This window comes from Amia ocellicauda, chromosome 7 (genome assembly GCF_036373705.1).
Source record: "Amia ocellicauda isolate fAmiCal2 chromosome 7, fAmiCal2.hap1, whole genome shotgun sequence".
In the NCBI taxonomy this organism is placed as follows: domain Eukaryota; kingdom Metazoa; phylum Chordata; class Actinopteri; order Amiiformes; family Amiidae; genus Amia; species Amia ocellicauda.
This window is the reverse complement of record NC_089856.1, coordinates 24,554,190-24,575,256: the sequence shown is the minus strand read 5'-3', so window position 1 is coordinate 24,575,256 and position 21,067 is coordinate 24,554,190. Positions and strand designations below refer to the sequence as shown.

The 21,067-nt window shown below is 40.8% G+C and overlaps 1 protein-coding gene across 1 annotated transcript in view; it reads left to right on the top strand.

Moving 5' to 3' along the window:
• atr (ATR checkpoint kinase) overlaps positions 1-20,410 on the top strand; it is a 47,748-nt gene extending 27,338 nt beyond the window's left edge. The window contains exons 30-47 of the mRNA XM_066708864.1: positions 2,668-2,759; positions 2,885-2,976; positions 11,466-11,643; positions 11,897-12,082; positions 12,457-12,616; positions 12,783-12,962; positions 13,081-13,223; positions 13,591-13,688; positions 13,796-14,028; positions 16,322-16,456; positions 16,772-16,972; positions 17,159-17,302; positions 17,683-17,833; positions 18,326-18,482; positions 18,596-18,749; positions 19,292-19,443; positions 19,770-19,875; positions 20,065-20,410. Of these exons, the coding sequence (XP_066564961.1) occupies positions 2,668-2,759; positions 2,885-2,976; positions 11,466-11,643; positions 11,897-12,082; positions 12,457-12,616; positions 12,783-12,962; positions 13,081-13,223; positions 13,591-13,688; positions 13,796-14,028; positions 16,322-16,456; positions 16,772-16,972; positions 17,159-17,302; positions 17,683-17,833; positions 18,326-18,482; positions 18,596-18,749; positions 19,292-19,443; positions 19,770-19,875; positions 20,065-20,238 (2,736 nt within the window). The 3' untranslated portion in view covers positions 20,239-20,410. The remainder of the gene's footprint in view (positions 1-2,667; positions 2,760-2,884; positions 2,977-11,465; positions 11,644-11,896; positions 12,083-12,456; positions 12,617-12,782; positions 12,963-13,080; positions 13,224-13,590; positions 13,689-13,795; positions 14,029-16,321; positions 16,457-16,771; positions 16,973-17,158; positions 17,303-17,682; positions 17,834-18,325; positions 18,483-18,595; positions 18,750-19,291; positions 19,444-19,769; positions 19,876-20,064) is intronic.
• The last annotated feature ends 657 nt before the right edge of the window (positions 20,411-21,067 follow it).

Below are 21,067 nucleotides of genomic sequence, written 5' to 3'. Positions count from 1 at the left end.
TTAAAGCAATGTGAAATAAACTAATCCAGATGTGGCACCCACTCTGCCCAGAAAACTCTCTCTCTCTCCCTCTCTTCTCCCCCTCTCCCTCCCTCCCTCCTCTGCTCTCTCAGCTATGGCTCTGGTGCAGCACATAACCTGACACCTGCCATAGCATCACCCACAGGCAAACTTAGATTTTAAGTATATCTTAACATTTAAATTGATGGCCTGAGTCTAGGGCTACTGATGCTGACAGGTGGAGCCCTCACACACACTCCGCTGTCCCACACACGGGCAATATCCCAAAACACCGAGACCCCTCCCCAAAGATTTCAATTACCAACTGTATATTTTGCCTGCATTTCTGTAATTTTGAAACTGTGTATTGTGCCCAAATTTGTAATTGTTTACTGTATTTAGCACTCTTGTTTTGCTCATATATCCTGTAAGTCGCAATGGATAACTAGAGCATCTGGCAAGGAATAAATAACATATTTTACAGACCGCACAGCACATACAGATGTGCTCAGATTTGTTGGTACCCTTACAGCTCATTGAAATAATGTTTCATTCCTCCTGAAAAGTGATTAAATTAAAAGCTATTGCATCATGTATACTTGCATGCCTTTAATATGTCATAGAATAAAGCAAAGAAGCTGTGAAAAGAGATGAATTATTGCTCATTCTACAAAGATATTCTAAAATGTGCAGGCCGCAAGAGGAAAATCGACCCCAGATTGAACAGAAGGATAGTGTGAATGCCAAAAAAAGAACCAAGGATGACTCCCAAAAAGATACAAACTGAACTCCAAGGTGAAAGTACGTCAGTTTCTGATTGCACCATCCGTCGCTTTTTGAGCGAAAGTAGCCTTCATGGAAAAATACTTTTGAAAGAAAAACATAAAAAAGCCAGACTGGAATTTGCTAAAATGCATATTGACAAGCCACAATCCTTCTGGGAGAATGTCCTTTGGACAGATGAGTCAAAACTGGAGCTTTTTGGCAAGTCACATAAGCTCTATGTTCGCAGATGAAAAAATGAAGCTTTCAAAGAAAAGAACACCATACCTACAGTGAAACATGGAGGAGGCTTGGTTATGCTTTGGGGCTGCTTTGCTGCACCTGGCACAGGGTGCGTTGAATCTGTGCAGGACACAATGAAATCTCAAGACTATCAAGGCATTCTGGAGCGAAACGTACTGCCCAGTGTCAGAAGTCTCTGTCTCAGTCTCAGTCGCAGGTCATGTGTCCTCCAACAGGATAATGAGCCAAAATACACAGCTAAAAGCACCCAAGAATGGATAAGAACAAAACATTGGACTGTTTTAAAGTGGCCTTCTATTAGTCTTGATCTGAATCCTATCAAACATCTATGGAAAGAGCTGAAACTTGCAGTCTGGAGAAGGCACCCATCAAACCTGAGACAGCTGGAGAAGTTTGCTCAGGAAGAGTGGGCCAAACTACCTGTTAACAGGTGTAGAAGTCTCATTGAGAGCTACAGAAAACATGTGCTTTGCAGTGATGGCCATGCCATTTGTCCATGCCATTTTAATTAGTTTTATTATTTACAATATTATGTTGAAAAACAAAAGCAAAAGCAAAGTCTGATTTCTATTAAATATGGAATAAACAATGGTGGATGTCAATTACTTTTGTCAGTTTCAAGTTATCTCAGAGGAAATTGTGCATTCTTCATTTTTGGGGAAGGGGTACCAACAAATTTGAGCATGTCTGTATAGTCTTTGCGATTTTATGTATTGTGAATTAATCAGTTGATACATATCTGATGTGAAGTGCCTGCTACACAACCTGAATTTTTTGGACCTTTTATCAGACTGAACGTGATCAAGAAATGTGTTGATCGGTCTGGTCAGGACCCATATTTACAGCCGGCAAATTGGTGATCTTTTGGGAAAGGGAATAAGTTTACTTTACACACTGTGTGTGGCCACATTGACGTCACTGACTGTCAGCTAGAGAGAAAATGGCGGCTGCCTATGCTTTCATAAATCACGGTTTTCCTAAATATATATTCACTTCAGACTATTTTCGACATATTTATAACAATATATACAGCTAACAATTTAAATTTCCCCTAAAGTTCCCCTTTAAATAATTGATGTATATGTGTATAACATGGTAGATTCTGGGTGGGTTTGGTTTGGCAATCATAGTGCTTGCACATCCTCCATTAGGTAGCAGGAAGTAAGATCACATTCTTGTAGTGCAGATTCTCACAGTTATGCACAGATTTGCAGAATCCCACTGATCCCATTGATGGAGCCGTGCAGAACTGCGGAATGTTTTAATGTAATGTAGTAAATAAAAACGTGTCTAACTTAAATAGCAAAAGCTATTTTTCTAAGGACATTGACACTGCCAACAGGGAGAGAAATGCTAAAGTTGCTAGAGAAATTGTTACAAAACTCTATAGGGAGAGAACAAATGCTACCTGTCTGTCTCTTGACCATTTCTTCAACAGAGCTGAACATCGTCAGTACACTGACCCAGGGCCTTCAAGGGAGTTTGGAATGCATCCCTATTTTACACATGTTAAAATCAATTCACTTTACATGATTTCACTTTACGCATTGATTTTCTGTATTAGAATGTATGCATTACTTGAAGTTTTTGAAAGGTTTTAAAAGTATATATTGCTAGATTGTTTCCCTCCTTGTTTTACAGATTGTTCATTATCATGGGGTAATGAAGTCTATGCTAGGCCTTGGCCAGCTTTCTACAGTGATAACTCAGGTCAATGGAGTCCTTGCTAACAGGTCATATTTTTTTTTTTTTAATATATTTTTTGAATGTTTAAAAAAATGTAGTTAAAAAATGCATCAAAATCTAAATCAGTGCTTCCTTTCTTAAATCTGACTTTTTAAAAATGCTTTCGTTACAGGCCTCAATGGAAGTCTGATCTTAACACATACAGAGTTGAAGCAGCATGGAAATTAACACACTGGGATTTACTAGGGGATTACCTGGCTTCAGGTGAGATACACAACTATTTGTGTCTTTGCAATTTCAGTTATACAAAAGAATAATTAATCACATCATAATGCATTTCAGCTTTCCATGATAATGTGTGACTACGAGCTGTGAATTCTGTGCATAATATAGTAAGTAAGGTACAAATATCTATATGATTGATTTATTTGATACAGAAACAGGGGTGGACAAATCACTTCTATGTGTGGTAGTCCAGTGGGCTACCAAAAGGTAAACTATGGTAACCCGCCACAGATTTTGGTAGCCCATGTAAGTTTTCGTTTCCATTTAACGCTCCAATAAATACATTGTAGACAGACCTAATTTAAATGTGGTAAAAGGTTCAGAACAGAAAAGCACAAACAGTACATAAGCAATAACTGTTTCTGGTTTGTTGAAACATTCCACGTTTAAATTGTCATATAAACTTGACAAAAACATACCCCTGACAGAAGAAATATAAAGTAATATTTTATGCATAGAAAGATCTGTGTATTGCTTGGTCTGTCCTACATACATTTTGTAAAACTAAAATACATGTTTTTTCAAAACAAATTCAATTGTTTTGTAACTTTAATTGTAAAATAAAATAAGTGCTTTAAATCTTTATTTTCATTTAGACAGAGGTCCATGCAGGGTTCACAAAATTGCATAGGCTTGGCATAGGCATAGTTGGTGTCATTGTCAAGTTTGTTTTGGGAATGAAAGCCGGGGGGAGTGGCAAGAACAAGGGCGCTTGTGTTTTTATTTTTATTTTGCCAAACAATTGAATATGGAAACTCTCGGTCCATGTATATTCAAAAAGGTAGCCAATGTCATTTCAGCAATTATGAGGCTGTCATAACACCAAACAACACATCTGTGAATGTTAGAACAGTAGACCTAGTAGTAGCTCATAAAGTAATTTAATTCAGCATAGTTTTATTTCTAATGCATTGGATTCATGTCGGTGTTTATAAGTTAAGGACTCTCATCTGGAAAGAAAAATGTTCTCCTTCTCAATGTCAGCACTCATCCCTACATATTTAGACACTTACAGTTACCCTGCAGTTAATAAAATACATCACGTTACTGCAAATTTTCCCTTCCCACCCACACAATACAAAGACTGCGAGCAATCTTCAAAAAACAGATACAATGGCAGACTTTACCTGTGTTGTGGCATTACAATGACAATGACATTACATGACAATGTGATTGAGTCACAGATGAAATACCACTCTCACTCGGGGTAGCGAAGGAGTGAATGAATATGTAAATTTGCTCTATATACGTGCGTGTTTTATTATGATTGCAATACAATGTACACTACTGAATAGTGCACAATATGGTGGCCCTGAAGTACAAAACACAATTGCAAAAAGAAAAACACAAATGGCAAAAAGAGAAACAAAAATGCAAAAAGCAGAACACAAAATCAAACGGAAGAACAACAAATGCAAAAAGAAAAACACAAACAAAACGAGAAACAAAAAGCAGAACGCAAAACGAAGAACACAAATGCAGAAAGAAAAAAACAAAACGAGAAACATTTTTTTTTTTTTTTTACGGAATTGTGCCATCTAGAGTCCTACCAATAGAAAACGAGTCCCGCCTCTACATCCCAAACCGCTGTTATGGGCAGCTAAACGCCCACACAGGACTGAAGCGCTGCTATTGGTCAGCGTCTCTGTTCTCTGGTCTGTGCTCTCTGTGTACGAGAGAAACGCTCGATTTAAAGTATATATACTGATGCAGACCCGGAAATCAGACGACTCCTGGAATTACGATTATTTTGAATGTCACTCTCGCTTAATTTATTAAAAATACAAAATACATATAATGACTCTATTGACTGTAAACTCTTTTCAGGGAAGTATAATTAGAAGTGGAGGTGCACTGTATAGAGCGACAAATGTAGGTCCTGTAGGCTAATTTCATATCTCGATCAAGACCTATATTTGTTAATATAGAATGCAAAAATACCAGCTCTGGGACCAAGTCACTTTTAATACCAGAAATAAACACTGTGTAACAGAAAGATTAACTCACATTCATTGCACCAATTATGTGTGTGTTCCCTGTAGTGTTTACAGTGAACACTGTCCTCATATAAGAACATTAGACCATAAGAATGTTACAAACGAGAGGAGGCCATTCGACCCATCTTGCTTGTTTGTTGTCCATTAATAACCAAGTGATCCAAGGATCCTATCTAGTCTATTTTTAAATGTTCCCAAATTTTCAGCTTCAACCACATCGCTGGGGAGTTTGTTCCAGATTGTAAACAATTCTCTGTGTCAATTAAATGTGAATTATGTATTAAATGTAAGTGTGCACACATACACACACACAGACCCACATATGCACAGACAGAATTGTGTGAACTGTAACGGTTTAGTGTTCAGCTAATAAAAGCATGATGTTCTTCATTAATATGAAATCAGTCCTCTTATTTCTGTGTTAGCATCTATGTTTAGTTGTTTCTGTTAACTCGGCAACACACCATGTGCCTAGCAACTGCTTTAAGAAACACTCTAAAGTTAGTCTTTAAAGGCTAACATCACTTTCTAACCTTTGTAATATAACCTGCATCAACACTTATACTTGAAATCGAGCATTTCTCTCATGCACAGAGAGTACAGAGCAGAGAACAGACGCTGACCAATGGCACCAATTACCTACTGGCTCATAACAGCGGTGGGCTTCAAAATGTTGCGACTGGCAATAAAATTTGTTTTTGTGTTTCTCTTTTTGCATTTGTGTTCTTCCTTTTGCATTTGCGTCCTGCTTTTTGTTTCTGTGTTTCTCTTTTTGCATTTGTGTTTCTTTTTGCAGTTGCAGTTTTCTTTTTGCATTTGTGTTTTGCACTTCAGGGCCTCCGTAGCACAACAATATAGAACGCACAACCCCGGTTATCTGAAAAAGGAAGAACTGCCCAAGGGGGGGAGGGGTTTCTGCTCACTTACGTAAGAGTGACGTTTTCAATCGAGTTCCATCAAAACTGCCATTGGCCCCTGAGCACGTCACTCAGAACAGGTCCCTTCCCGCTTCCTGTTCTGTAAAACGTGACATCTGCACAGGTTTGTCCTCTTTTTCATATAACTTGGGTTGCATTCGCAACCTATCGTTATCTTTCAAGTCGGAAGCACTGCCTAAGGGGGAGGGGTTACTGTGTAACAAAACCGTCGTAAGGGAGGAGGCAGCTAGCTGATAAGAGAGCCTGCTCTGAGGCGTACCGCTAGGGGGCCTCGGCAACACAACTCCAGACAGGAGCCACAGTGGCCCCTGGGGGCCACACCACCCGCGGAACACAGGAGCAGTTGACACCTGCTGATTAGACCGGCTAACGCAGGGCAACATTAGGTCTTCTGTGCTGACAAATGAACTATGTACACAGCAGAACACGAGAGCCCGCACAAGTCTCTTGCTCTGTGGCACACAGCCAGAGACACAGACCACAGACCTGCTGATCAAGGAACTATATATACAGTGAGGCAGTGAGAACAACTCAAGCACCATCAGCTGGGAACAGCAGCAGTGAGCTCCAGTCTGCACAAGCTAGAACGGAACCACAGTCCTGCTGTTTACACATTATATATATGTATGTATGTGTATATATATATATATATATATATATATATATATATATATATATATATATATATATATATATATATATATATATTTATTAGGGCTGTCAATCGATTAAAATATTTAATCGCAATTAATCGCATGATTGTCATGAGTTAACTCGTGATTAATCGCAATTTAATCGCACATTTATATCTGTTCTAAATGTACCTTAAATTAATACTTTTCAAGTTTTTAATACTCTAATCAACATGGGCATGGACAAATATGGATGCTTTATGCAAATCTATGTTATTATTAGTGAAACCATACTCAACATAGAGCATGAAGACTAGACATGTTTCAAAGGTCATAGATGTTTTTCAAAGAACTTGTTCATGTGTACGGAAGCGTATTGCTGCCACACGGAAAAAAAATATATATCATGTAATTATGTGATAACTATCAGGTTTGTACGTGATAACTATCACGTTTGTACGTGATACTGAATTATCACGTTTTTACGTGATAGGGAATTATCACGTAATAACAGACTGAACTAGAATACCGGAGACAAAACAATGATGTCAGACGTTAGGGATTTTGTACGAAATTACTTTAGGTTGGGATTTAGCCCCAGGGAAATGTTACAGTATTTGGCTCATGTACACCATGTCATAATAAACATTAGGACACTCAGGTGTATCCGAAACAACGATTATTTTGCAAAATGTTTATCTTAAATTAAACAACATGTACATTTATTGTGCAAAGGTTGACATTTTTCAACAAAGCTGTCTTATAAACGAAATCCCATAATACTGCAATTTCACTATGGTAAAATACTGATTATACTAGACATTTCAAGGAATGGAGGTAATATATTCAAAAAAATGTAATTTAAATGCATTTTTATTTGGATTTCATGTAATGCACATACACAAAATAGTCCAAATTGGTGAAATGAAATGAAAAAAATAACTCAAAAAAATTGAAAAGTGATGTGTGCATATGTATTCACCCCCTTTGCTATGAAGCCCCTAAATAAGATCTGGTGCAATAAATTACCTACAGAAGTCACATAATTAGTAGTTAAATAAACTCCACCTGTGTGAAATCTAAGTGTCACATGATCTATCACATGATCTCAGTATATATACACCTGTTCTGAAAAGCCCCAGAGTCTGCAACACCACTAAGCAAGGGGCAACACCAAGCAAGTGGCACCATGAAGACCAATGAGCTCTCCCAACAGGTCAGGGACAAAGTTGTGGAGAAGTACAGATCAGGGTTGGGTTATAAAAAAATATCCAAAACTTTGAACATCCCACAGAGCACCATTAAATCCATTATTAAAAAATTGAAAGAATATGGTACCACAACAAACCTACCAAGAGAGGACCGCCCACCAAAACTCACGGACCAGCCAAGGAGGGCATTAATCGGAGAGGCAACCAAGAGACCAAAGAAAACCCTGAAGGAGCTTCAAAGCTCCACAGCGTACATTGGAGTATCTGTCCATAGGACCACTTTAAGCCATACACTCCACAGAGCTGGGCTTTATGGAAGAGTGGCATTCAAACTTGTTTTCTGTTCGCCAAAAGGCATGTGGGAGACTCCCCATACATATGGAAGAAGGTACTCTGGTCAGATGAGACTATAATTGAGCTTTTTGGCCAAGGAAAACGTTATCTGGCGCAAACCCAACACCTCTCATCACCCCGAGAACCCCATCCCCCCACCACATGTTTTTCATCGGCAGGGACCGGGAATCTGGTCAGAATTGAAGGAATGATGGATGGCGCTAAATACAGGGAAATTCCTGAGGGAAACCTATTTCAGTCTTATAGAGATTTGAGACTGGGACGGAGGTTCACCTTCCAGCAGGAAAATGACCCTAAACATACTGCTAAAGCAACACTTGAGTGGATTAAGGGGAAACCTTTAAATGTCTTGGAATGGCCTAGTCCAGGGGTTCCCAATGTCTGGTAATGGAGGGCCAATTTCCGGAGGTTGTATGGGATGCGGGGGCTGCAGTAGAAAATGAAATTGAATATATCTCAAGTCATACCTTTTAATTTCCTATATATTTAATTTATATAACTTTCATTATTGTTTTATTATTTTCCCCCAAATTACATGTGCAGTTTGTAACTGAAAGTGTTCAGAAAGTGTCAAAATATAGTAAAGGTCCAGAAAAGCAGTGGTTGAAGGTTGTCTTTGAGGGGCCGCACTAAACATCCTTGAGGGCCGCATTTGGCCCCCAGGCCGCACTTTGGGAACCCCTGGCCTAGTCAAAGCCCAGACCTCAATCCAATTGAGAATCTGTGGTATGACTTAAAGATTGCTGTACACCAGGTTTGCATGGGCAAGAATCCCAGTGGCTAGATGTGCCAAGCTTATAGAGATGTACCCCAAGAGACTTGCAGCTGTAATTGCTGCAAAAGGTGGATCTACAAAGTATTGACTTTGGGGGGGTGAATAGGTATGCACTCTCAAGTTTTCTGTTTTTTGTCTTATTTCTTGTTTGTTTCACAATAAAAATATTTTGCATCTTCAAAGTGGTAGGCGTGTTGTGTAAATCAAATGATACAAACCCCCCAAAAAATCTATTTTAATTCCAAATTGTAAGGCAACAAAATAGGAAAAATGCCAAGGGTGGTGAATACTTTCGCAAGGCATTGTGTATGGCAGGGTACAAGCCCGACACATGCACCACCGCAACACAATGCAGTAATGAACGAACTATATACAGGGCAGCCTCATAAGGCAACGTACATGTAGGCCACATGACAGACCCTGGGAACACATCGACAGGCTGTCAGCAAGTCCAGGAGCAGCTTGCGCGGGTGCTCGACTGGAAGGCATAGTCTGGTAGAAGGGATAGACATGGTTCAAATAGCTCCATCAAGATGCGCTTAACAGGGGCAGACTGGGAGAGGAAATCAGGAGCCAGAGCCCGTGGGCTACTGGGCCTCGACTGCAGCCAATTCCGGATTCCCAATGGAAGGGACCAGTCCCGTCACATTCAACCTGTAGAACCAGACAAATGTAAGCGGCGAAGTCCAACCTGCAGCCGCACAAATGTCTGCCAAGGGGGCACATTACAAAAGGGCCCATGATGTGGCACCGCCTCGAGTCGAGTGGGCCGCCAGGTGTTCACGCACCGGGGTCCCATGGCAATAGTGTCCACAATCCAATGCGAGAGGCGCTGCTTTGAAAGTGCCTGGCCCCGTGTCCACGCTCCATAAGACACATCAAGGTGCCACGCGGGCAGTGAAGGGGTGCGAGGAGGTCATAGCCGTCAAGCTCCCTTCGGAAACTGTGCAGCCAGGAAATGAGACCCAGGGGGCTTGCCATCAATCCGGACAAGACATGCGGAGATGGCTGCCAGATACACTTTGAGCGTGGACAGGGACTTACCCTGGTCCAATAGCTCTTGTAAAAATTGTAATATGACCCCAATGGGATAATTAACTGGGTCTTGACCACCGTCTTGGCACCAGGTGCTAAATGTCCCCAAGCGGTAGGAATACTTCGTCCTCGTAGAGGGAGTTCTCGTCCACTGAATAGTGGCTACTACCGCGTCTGACAGACCCTAGGCAATCAAACGCTCCCTCTCAGGGGCCAGGCCCAAAGCTGGAGGAGGCCTGGACTGGGGTGCCAAAGCGTGCCCTGCACCTGGGACAACACGTCCGCCCTCACTGGGAGTTTCCAAGGCTCTCGGTTGAGGAGGTCGATCAGGTCTGCAAACCAGAATGTGCGTGGCCACTTTGGGCCTATCAGCAGAACTGTCACTCGTTCTCTCCAGGACCACCAGGAGATGGGGGAATGGTGGGAATGTGTAAAGGAGACCGCATGGCCACGCTTGGGCTAGCGTGTCGATCCATAGGGTTCTTGAGTGGTCTAGGACGGAGAACCATAGTGGGCAGTTGGTGGACTCACTGGTGGGTGGCAGTCTGGTCCCAGTGGCACACTGAGGGTCAAATTGTAAGGGCTCCACCATCAACGAAGCGCCTTCCAGCACGCTGGAGTGACTGTGACTCGGCGTTCTTAATCCTGACCAGGATGCATCTGTAAAGACCCAAACCACCACTGCAGGGTCCTCAATCGGAGGAAGCCTATGGGGAGGGTCTGTGATGCTGTGAGGCCCAGCAGCCTCTGGCAAGGGGACACCCTGACGCAAGCTCTCAGAAGAGGGAGAAACATGCGTGTATGGAGGCAACTCTCTCTGGCGCCAGTGAACAATTGATGATTTGGACTACCTGGCAATGCGGGGGTGAACACGACATCCATGCACTTGGAACAAGTGCGTGGGCCATTGCGACAGGCTGAAGGGGAGAACAGCAAACTCGAATGCCCGGCCCTCGTAGGCGAAGCGGAGGAACTTCCTGTGTACCTGCGCAATAGGGATGTGAAAGTAAGTGACTTTCAGATCCACCATAATGAACCAGTCGCCGTGCTTGATGGCCTGGGACATGGTGCGCAGGTTGAGCATGCTAAAGCACAACACCCTGAGTTGGCGGTTCAGGTGTTTCCAATCCAAGATGGGGCGGAAACTACCATTTTCCTTGGGTACTTGGAAGTTGCTTGCTTTGCAAATTGCTCGCTTCTCCAGTAGAGCGCCGATTTCGACCCACAGTGCATTACCTTTACTAGATGTAATTTATTGTATGCAGTTTTAACATTTCAGTCAGCTTCTTCTGCAATTTATACAACTAAGGCCTAAGAGCCAATCACAACTTGCATTCAACACAGAACTCTTGTTGCGTCAATCAAGACCAGAAGTCTATAAACAATATTGTTTTAGAATAGTGGTAGTCCCGTGGGATTTGGGATATTAGTTTGGTAGTACTGGGTGGCCGGACTACGGATTTGTCCGCCCCTGAGAAAGTATACAGGCTAAGGGCTATGGTCTTTTTATTATGTTCTCTTGGCAGATCAAAAATCCAGCACATGGAGTGTGAGACTTGGTCAGCTGTTGCTCACAGCCAAGAATCAGGATGCTGCAGCCTTTCATGAGAAGCTCAAAATAATCCGGAAAGAACAGGTTGTTCCATTGTCGGCAGCCAGCTTCGAAAGGGGGACGTATCAGAGAGGATATGAGTATATTGTGAGGTAAAGTAAGGAGTTAAAATAACTAGTACTTTCAGTGGTGGCAGGACAAGACTTTAGATTTATGATAAAGATGCAGCATGATAAAGGTAGTTTTCTTTAATAATGGTAAACAACAGTCCTAAACTTTATGTTAAGGTAGATTTTCACCAGAAGATGGTTAAAAAATTATAAAATTAAATGGTTTGGAGAAGTCATGCTTATTTTACATCATTGGAAATACTCTTCAGTAATGGGAGTGCCCTTTGTTTTGTAGGTTACACATGCTGTGTGAGCTGGAGCACACCTTCACAGAGCTGCAAAAGCAGTGGCAGAAGGATGGCTCCATTGAAGGGGAGCAGACACTCAACTGTCAGGCTCGCCTGGAGATGACCCAGAACTCCTTCCGGGCCAAAGAGCCAATCATCACACTGCGCAGAGCACTGCTCAGCTTGGGCAAAAGGCAAGTCCCACACCAACCAGGGCTATGGGCATAGTCTCCTTTTTCCTGCACTTCAACTATAAGCAATCACTTGTCTGTGATTGTATCAAGCATCACCATATTATTCTATTGAATATGAGAGTTTTCAGTTTACTGTGGGAAAGCAAATGGCTTTGGCTTCCTGAAAAAGCGGTATGTTTCAAAGATTCAATAGCAAACAGCTTATACTTTAGCACTATTATGCTTTCTTAATAACATGACATGACATAATGTACAGTGTCTAACTGGAACATTACTGTTGCACTCACCCTGCTATGAATGCTTTACCAACAGATCAGCAACACTGCCTGTCAAATTAACAGGATTTGTGTCGCGAATGTGTGAATCTCTTGCAGGGAAGGCTACGAGGAACTGGTGGGACAGTGTTGGCTGCAGAGTGCCAGAGTGGCCAGGAAGGCAGGACATCACCAGACTGCCTACAATGCTCTACTCAATGCTAAAAATGCCAGCCCGTCAGAGTTCTATGTAGAGAAGGCAAAATGGCTTTGGTCCAAGGTAAAGCAGAATGATTCTGTGACTTGACATGCCATTTTCTACAAAGAGCTTGATTTTTTTTTATTAGGTCCACAAGCTAAGTATAGTAACTTAGGTATTGCATTTTAGGACTTCAGTAATTGCATGTCCAGTTATGTTCTTTATTAAGTTGATCCTTTTGTTGCAGGGTGATGTCCATCAAGCACTGATTATTCTACAGAAGGGAGTACAGCTGTGTTTCCCTGAAGATAAGCCACTAATTGACCCCAAAAACATTCAACTTAAGGGCAAAGCCATGCTTCTTGTGGGGCGGTTTATGGAAGAAACTGCCAACTTTGAAAGCAATGCAATTATGAAAACATACAAGGTAGTCCTTGTCTATTATGTGTTATAGATAAAAAATTAAATGGTTCAGTTAGATTCACTTATTAGTAAAATACTCAAAGGGAAATATTTCTGTACATGATTTCTTGTCCCTGTTCTAGGATGTTACAAGTCTGCTGCCAGAATGGGAAGATGGTAACTTCTATCTGGCCAAATATTATGATAAACTTATGCCGATGGTTACAGACAACAAAATGGAGAAGCAAGGAAATTTGATTCGTTACATAGTCCTCTTTTTTGGCAAGTAAGTTAATTTGTAAACTGTACTTTGAGCTCCTGTACTGTGGGGACTGGGTGCACCTTTGTTCCTTCTGAAAATGAACTTTTTCAAAACAGTTTGATATTTTGTGTAAATACAAGAAAACGTTCAAGCAAAAGTAACGTATCCAAACACTTAACAAGTAATTTAATGGGTGGCCTTTAAAAGTCCTGTGACTGACTCCTGTGCTTTACTGTTGTGTTTAGTAATACTATGGTAATATTATACTGATATGCATCTTTGTGAAGCAGATAACTTAATTTCTTATCTATGTACAATATGAACAAATGTTACAATGGGCAGGACATGTTTATGCATTTCTATCTGTAATCTGGTTGCTCCATTCTCCCAGGGCTTTGCAGTTTGGAAATCAGTACATCTACCAGGCGATGCCAAGAATGCTATCCTTATGGCTAGACTTTGGAGCAAAAGTGTATGAGTGGGAAAAAAGTAAGAGATTCTTCCATCCTTGGGTGAACTTAAAAAGATCTAGAGACATACTCAAATAGGCACTACATGTCAGATGCCACATTTTCTGTATATTTTCTTATGAACAGCTGGCCGCGCCGACAGACTCCAGATGCGCAGCGATCTTTCGAAAATAAATGCAACTATCACAGAGCACACCAAAAACCTGGCTCCCTACCAGTTTCTGACGGCCTTCTCCCAGTTGATTTCCCGCATCTGTCATTCCAATGACGAGGTCTTCACAGTGCTAATGGAGATCATTGCCAAGGTCTTTCTGGCGTACCCACAGCAGGCCATGTGGATGATGGCAGCAGTATCTAAGGTTATTTAAGGAACAACAGTACCCCTACACACTGTATTCTGCAAATCTTATTCATTTAAAGAAAATATATACGACAATTTGATCTGAATAGCCTGCTTCAGATCAGAGTATGTATCTTTATTTTTATATATATATATATACTCACCTAAAGGATTATTAGGAACACCTGTTCAATTTCTCATTAATGCAATTATCTAACCAACCAATCACATGGCAGTTGCTTCAATGCATTTAGGGGTGTGGTCCTGGTCAAGACAATCTCCTGAACTCCAAACTGAATGTCTGAATGGGAAAGAAAGGTGATTTAAGCAATTTTGAGCGTGGCATGGTTGTTGGTGCCAGACGGGCCGGTCTGAGTATTTCACAATCTGCTCAGTTACTGGGATTTTCACGCACAACCATTTCTAGGGTTTACAAAGAATGGTGTGAAAAGGGAAAAACATCCAGTATGCGGCCGTCCTGTGGGCGAAAATGCCTTGTTGATGCTAGAGGTCAGAGGAGAATGGGCCGACTGATTCAAGCTGATAGAAGAGCAACTTTGACTGAAATAACCACTCGTTACAACCGAGGTATGCAGCAAAGCATTTGTGAAGCCACAACACGTACAACCTTGAGGCGGATGGGCTACAACAGCAGAAGACCCCACCGGGTACCACTCATCTCCACTACAAATAGGAAAAAGAGGCTACAATTTGCACAAGCTCACCAAAATTGGACAGTTGAAGACTGGAAAAATGTTGCCTGGTCTGATGAGTCTCGATTTCTGTTGAGACATTCAGATGGTAGAGTCAGAATTTGGCGTAAACAGAATGAGAACATGGATCCATCATGCCTTGATACCAGTGTGCAGGCTGGTGGTGGTGGTGTAATGGTGTGGGGGATGTTTTCTTGGCACACTTTAGGCCCCTTAGTGCCAATTGGGCATCGTTTAAATGCCACGGCCTACCTGAGCATTGTTTCTGACCATGTCCATCCCTTTATGACCACCATGTACCCATCCTCTGATGGCTACTTCCAGCAGGATAATGCACCATGTCACAAAGGTCGAATCATTTCAAATTGGTTTCTTGAACATGACAATGAGTTCACTGTACTAAACTGTCCCCCACAGTCACCAGATCTCAACCCAATAGAGCATCTTTGGGATGTGGTGGAACAGGAGCTTCGTGCCCTGGATGTGCATCCCACAAATCTCCATCAACTGCAAGATGCTATCCTATCAATATGGGCCAACATTTCTAAAGAATGCTTTCAGCACCTTGTTGAATCAATGCCACGTAGAATTAAGGCAGTTCTGAAGGCGAAAGGGGGTCAAACACAGTATTAGTATGGTGTTCCTAATAATCCTTTAGGTGAGTATATATATATACACACACTGATCAGCTATAACATTATGACCACTGACAGGTGAAGTGAATAACACTGATAATCTCGTTATCATGGCACCTGTCAGTGGGTGGGATATATTAGGCAGCAAGTGAACATTTTGTTAGAAGCAGGAAAAATGGGCAAGCATAAGGATCTGAGCGACTTTGACAAGGGCCAAATTTTGATGGTTAGACGACTGGGTCAGAGCATCTCCAAAACTGCAGCTCTTGTGGGGTGTTCCTGGTCTGCAGTGGTCAGTACCTATCAAAAGTGGTCCAAGGAGGGAAAGCGGTGAACCGGCGACAGGGTCATGGGCGGCCAAGGCTCATTGATACACGTGGGGAGCGAAGGCTGGCCCGTATGGTCTGATCCAACAGACGAGCTACTGTAACTAAAATTGCTGAAAAAGTTAATGCTGGTTCTGATAGAAAGGTGTCAGAACACACAGTGCATTGCAGTTTGTTGCGTATGGGGCTGCGTAGCCGCAGACCATTCAGGGTGCCCATGATGACCCCTGTCCACTCCCGAAAGCACCTACAATGGGCACGTGAGCATCAGAACTGGACCACGGAGCAATGGAAGAAGGTGGCCTGGTCTGATGAATCACGAGTTCAAGGTGATGACTTGGCCTCCAAATTCCCCAGATCTCAATCCAATCTAATCCAATCTACACAATATTAGGCAGGTGTTCATAATGTTATGGCTGATCGGTGTATGTATGTATGTGTGTGTGTATGTATGTATGTATACATATATATTTGTTTTTTTTATAAATAGAAACATGCACAATACGGTGCCCAGCTATTTTTTTTCTTCTTCTTCTCCAGAATACAGTTTTCTGATGCTTGTCTTTGTTTTGAAATCTACATCCTCACACTTGTTTTCTCTTTACTCGGTGAACAGTGGTGTTTGTTTTCTTTTGCAGTCCTCTTATCCAACTCGTGTCAACAGATGCAAAGAAATCTTGCGCAAGGCAACTAACCTGAAGCAGTCTCTGGAGAAATTTATAGGAGATGCCACCAGACTGACAGACAAACTACTGGAGCTGAGCAACAAACCTGTATGGAAGCACTTTTGTCCTTTTATAACAGATGTAGCTTAGGGAGATTTTGTATCAGTTATTTAACATTAACATTATTTAACTTGTATGACTTCATATAGAATTGACTGGTCCAGTTGACAATAATCATGTGCGTAGCATAACTAATAATGTGCCATAGCAGCATTAACTTTATTCTGTTGATCAACTGCCAGCACCCTTTTAATTGAAGCACCATCGCATGCACTTCCTCAACTTTGACACCACTGTTTTAAATGAAGAAAGAGCTATGAGGTTGGTGGGGTCAGAACTCATGTATTCTTCCTTCTGTTTCAGGTGGATAGTAACAGCTCAACACTCAGCATGAGTGTCCATTTCAAAATGCTGAAGAAACTGGTAGAGGAACCCACATTTAGTGAAATCCTCATTCCCTTACAGTCTGTAATGATACCTACTCTGCCATCCACAGCTGGGGCCAACACCAATCATGACCCATTCCCTGGACACTGGGTATATCTCGCAGGCTTTGATGATATGGTGAGCCCTTGAATACTCTTGTTTTCACTTGTACTTCACTACTGTGTATCTGTGTACAGCTGAGACCAATAAAGACAGTGGTACAGCAGTGATGCACTGTAACATTGCACAAATGTATATATTTTTGTAGTGAAATGCAGGCCTGTCTTTTCAAGGCTTGGTTTAAACATTTCTGTTCTCAAAAAGGTGGAGATCCTGGCCTCTCTCCAAAAGCCAAAGAAGATCTCTCTGAAAGGCTCAGATGGGAAGTTCTACACAATGATGTGCAAACCCAAAGATGACCTGAGGAAGGACTGTAGACTTATGGAATTTAACTGCCTCATTAACAAGGTGTGAAACTGGATTAATCAAAATGCACAGTATAGGATTTAGAAGGATCTCCTGAAGTGGCTCAGGCTCAGGGCTGGTTTTCTAGGTAGTTTCACTCAGTTACATAACATCATGTTAATCTTAAATCTGTTAATGATTTAAAGGCTATGTTAAGTAAACCAGAAAAATATGTACATGCAGTTTATTTAAACTTGCCTAGATTTTTTGAGTTATTGAGTTTCATTGTCTGTATACAAACATATTATATATTATATTATATATCATATTATATTATGTATATTTAAATCAGTCTTTTAAAGCTATAGGGTACATATTATCAAAACACACCATTCATTTAGTGTGTAAGTGAAATCATGAGGAGTAATATGCCTGTGTTGCAGTGTCTGCGCAAGGACGCAGAGTCCAGAAGAAGAGAACTGCATATCAGGACCTATGCAGTGATCCCTCTGAACGAGGAATGTGGCATCATTGAGTGGGTGAACAACACAGCAGGGCTAAGGCACATACTTAACAAACTGTACAAAGAGAAGGGTACTTTTTTAAAATTTATTAATAGTTTTTTCACTGTTGCAAGATATATAGCTAAACTCATTTGAAAGCTTCTATTTATTTTTGTCTCTCTCACTCTCTCTGTCCTTCCATCCATATATCCAGCTGTCAAAGAAACAGGTGCAGAATTAGTTTGAAGCAATGTCACATGATCAAACCTCAATCCCCTGAATTCCAGGAAAAAAAACTATCAATAGTAATGTTAATCATAATTACACTTTAAATCCATGTTCAAGTATGTAATAATGATTATTATATAATATTAATGTGGTTCAGTAGTGCTTCAGATCAGAATAATTCTGATAACCTAAATCTGAGCATTCTTCTTTTCTCTTCCCAAATCTGAACCCCTATAATAATCATGCACTCCTTTCATAACTCTACATAACATAACTCCTTTCCTTCTTCCTTAGATAGGTTGTCTAGTGCCCCTTCATAGTATACTCATACCAGTGCTCTTCTTTATCATTGTAGGCATTTACATAACAGGCAATGAGTTACGCAAATACATGCTGCCCAAAACAGCCTCATTTCAGGAGAAATTGAAACTGTACAAGGAAGTTCTGATTGCCCGGCACCCTCCAGTCTTTCATGAGTGGTTCCTGAGAACATTCCCTGATCCTACCTCATGGTTTGTATCACATAAAATTGACCAATCATATCACTTTGAAGCATGATTTACAAACTATTCACCTATGTAGCACACCTATGTAATGCTTATAATGATGTCCCAATTGGTTGCAGGTATAGCAGCAGGTCTGCATACTGTCGCTCCACTGCTGTAATGTCAATGGTTGGCTACATCCTGGGACTTGGAGATCGGCATGGAGAAAATATCCTGTTTGATTCTTTAACAGGAGAGTGTGTCCATGTGGACTTCAACTGTCTCTTTAATAAGGTGTGTGTGTGTGCTTAATTTATTTATTCTCAACAGACTTTTTTCATTTCACCATTAATAGTTTTGAGAAACCATCCCTATTTTTTGTATTATTTGTTCTTTCAAAGACAGCTGTGGTCTGTCTTCACTAATATCATAGTTTACATTACCTCATACCTTACCTTATTCTAATGACCATTAGAACCCCCCTCCCAAAGGGGTTTTCAATTTAACTGCTGAAGGCCTCTCAGAGCCTAGAGATAGCTGGTTCATTTGTTTATGACCCATAGGCTGTATTGTATGTGTAATGGGGCTCATCAGGTAGAGTGACATAACCCCTCAGAAAAATCAGTACAGTGTTAAACCTCCCACGTTGGGAGACCCGGTCTTTTGGCATAGCGACTTAACACTCAACAGGCTGGAGCCACTGTGGTGCAGAGCGCTCGTCTGAGAGTAATACAAAGTATATGAATGGAAAAATAATAGTAGATTCTCTTTTTTTGATATTCATATATATTCTCTGCTCATTATCAGCATGGAATGATTTTAATTTTTTCTTACAGGGAGAAACATTTGAAGTTCCGGAAGTGGTTCCATTCCGACTGACTCAGAATATGGTCCATGCCATGGGGCCAATGGGCACAGAAGGGCTGTTCCGCCAGGCCTGCGAGGTCACCATCCGATTAATGAGGGACCAGAGAGAGCCACTGATGAGGTGGGTGCTCTTCTCACAGCTTTTTACACAGAATACATCAACTCTATAAGTGACTAAACATACTTCTTAAATTAGTATTTACAAAGTATTGGGTGGTTTACAATGGCTTTGCTTCAAGGGACAGTGCTTCAAATTACAATTGTTTGAAAATATTTCAGTGCCTTTAAGAAACTGTTATGATATTATCTAGACAAAATGATAGCCAATAATTAAGTTATTTTGGAAATTTAAAAGGGTTAAATACAATCCTACACTGGATTTACTAAATCTATAGAGACACATTTGTAGGCTTCATTCCCATGCAGTGTCCATTTTTTGACTTGTAGCGTCTTGAAGACTTTCCTGCATGATCCCTTGGTGGAATGGAGTAAGCCTGTTAAAGGAAGTTCAAAATCACAGGTCAATGATACTGGAGAAGTGCTCAATGAAAAGGTACAGTGGTTTCCTGCATACCAACTTGCACAATATTTGTAATTTGATGAATTTGTTTGAACCCATGGGAACTAATTGCTTATGTGAAATGAACACAAGCATAGGATTATCTCAATACGTGTTATGGCAGTATCTGGGGAAACTCCTGTAGTGCTGATGGTAACTCTCTCCTACTTTCCTTCTCTCTAGGCTAAGACCCATGTCCTTGACATAGAGCAGAGGCTGCAGGGGGTGATTAAGAACAGAAACAAGGTGATGGGCTTGCCCCTTTCAATTGAAGGGCATGTTCACTACCTCATCCACGAAGCCACTGATGAAAACTTGCTGTGCCTCATGTATCTGGGCTGGGCTCCCTATCTGTGACTGTAGAATGTACTGTACAACACCCATCCATTGCAAATGCCTTTTGTGTATATTTTCTATTATTCAAAATAATTTGTTTCTAATTTGTAACTATTTTGCAATTACAAGTTTCATATTAAAATGTTAAAATGTTTGTTAAAACAAATAAATAAAATGGTTATCACAAAAATAAGTTTCTTCCCATGCATAATGCATGTTATGCAAGGCAGACCTCTGGATTAACTTTTGATATGCTCAAGGGTGATTTGAAAGTGAATTGTAAAACACTGTACTAGAATCTACATAATTCAAAGTAACCACTGAATAACAGAATAAACTATTCCTAATTAACATGATTTTTAAAAACAGTATAAAATGAACAGTTATGTTGCACTTAATCATTTAACAATATACCTTAATTACAGCCATAAGAGGCAGAAATAGGATGCCACATTGTTACATTTAATTCTTAGACCTACAGGCCAGAGATACCCAACCATTCACCCAGTCACAGTATTAGAGCCACTCATGTATCAAGAACACCACAGAACTACATTAGACAGAAGATAATCAATATCCTAATGAGATCAGTTCTTACACTTTTAAACAGCTTACAATTCACAACACTACAATGCATCGCATGTACACAGAATATGTAAATATAGAGTGAAAATGGGGCTTCTGACAAGGACAAATTAGTTTGGTATTTAAAAGCAAACCAATGCCAAGTGTTTGTTAGCCTTTTGTCTGGGATATATCTAATAATTAATTCGTTTTTTTTTTGTTTTTTTTTTTTGTTTTTTAAGAATACGAGAGTATCTGGCCGCGTTTACGACACTTTTGTGCTGGC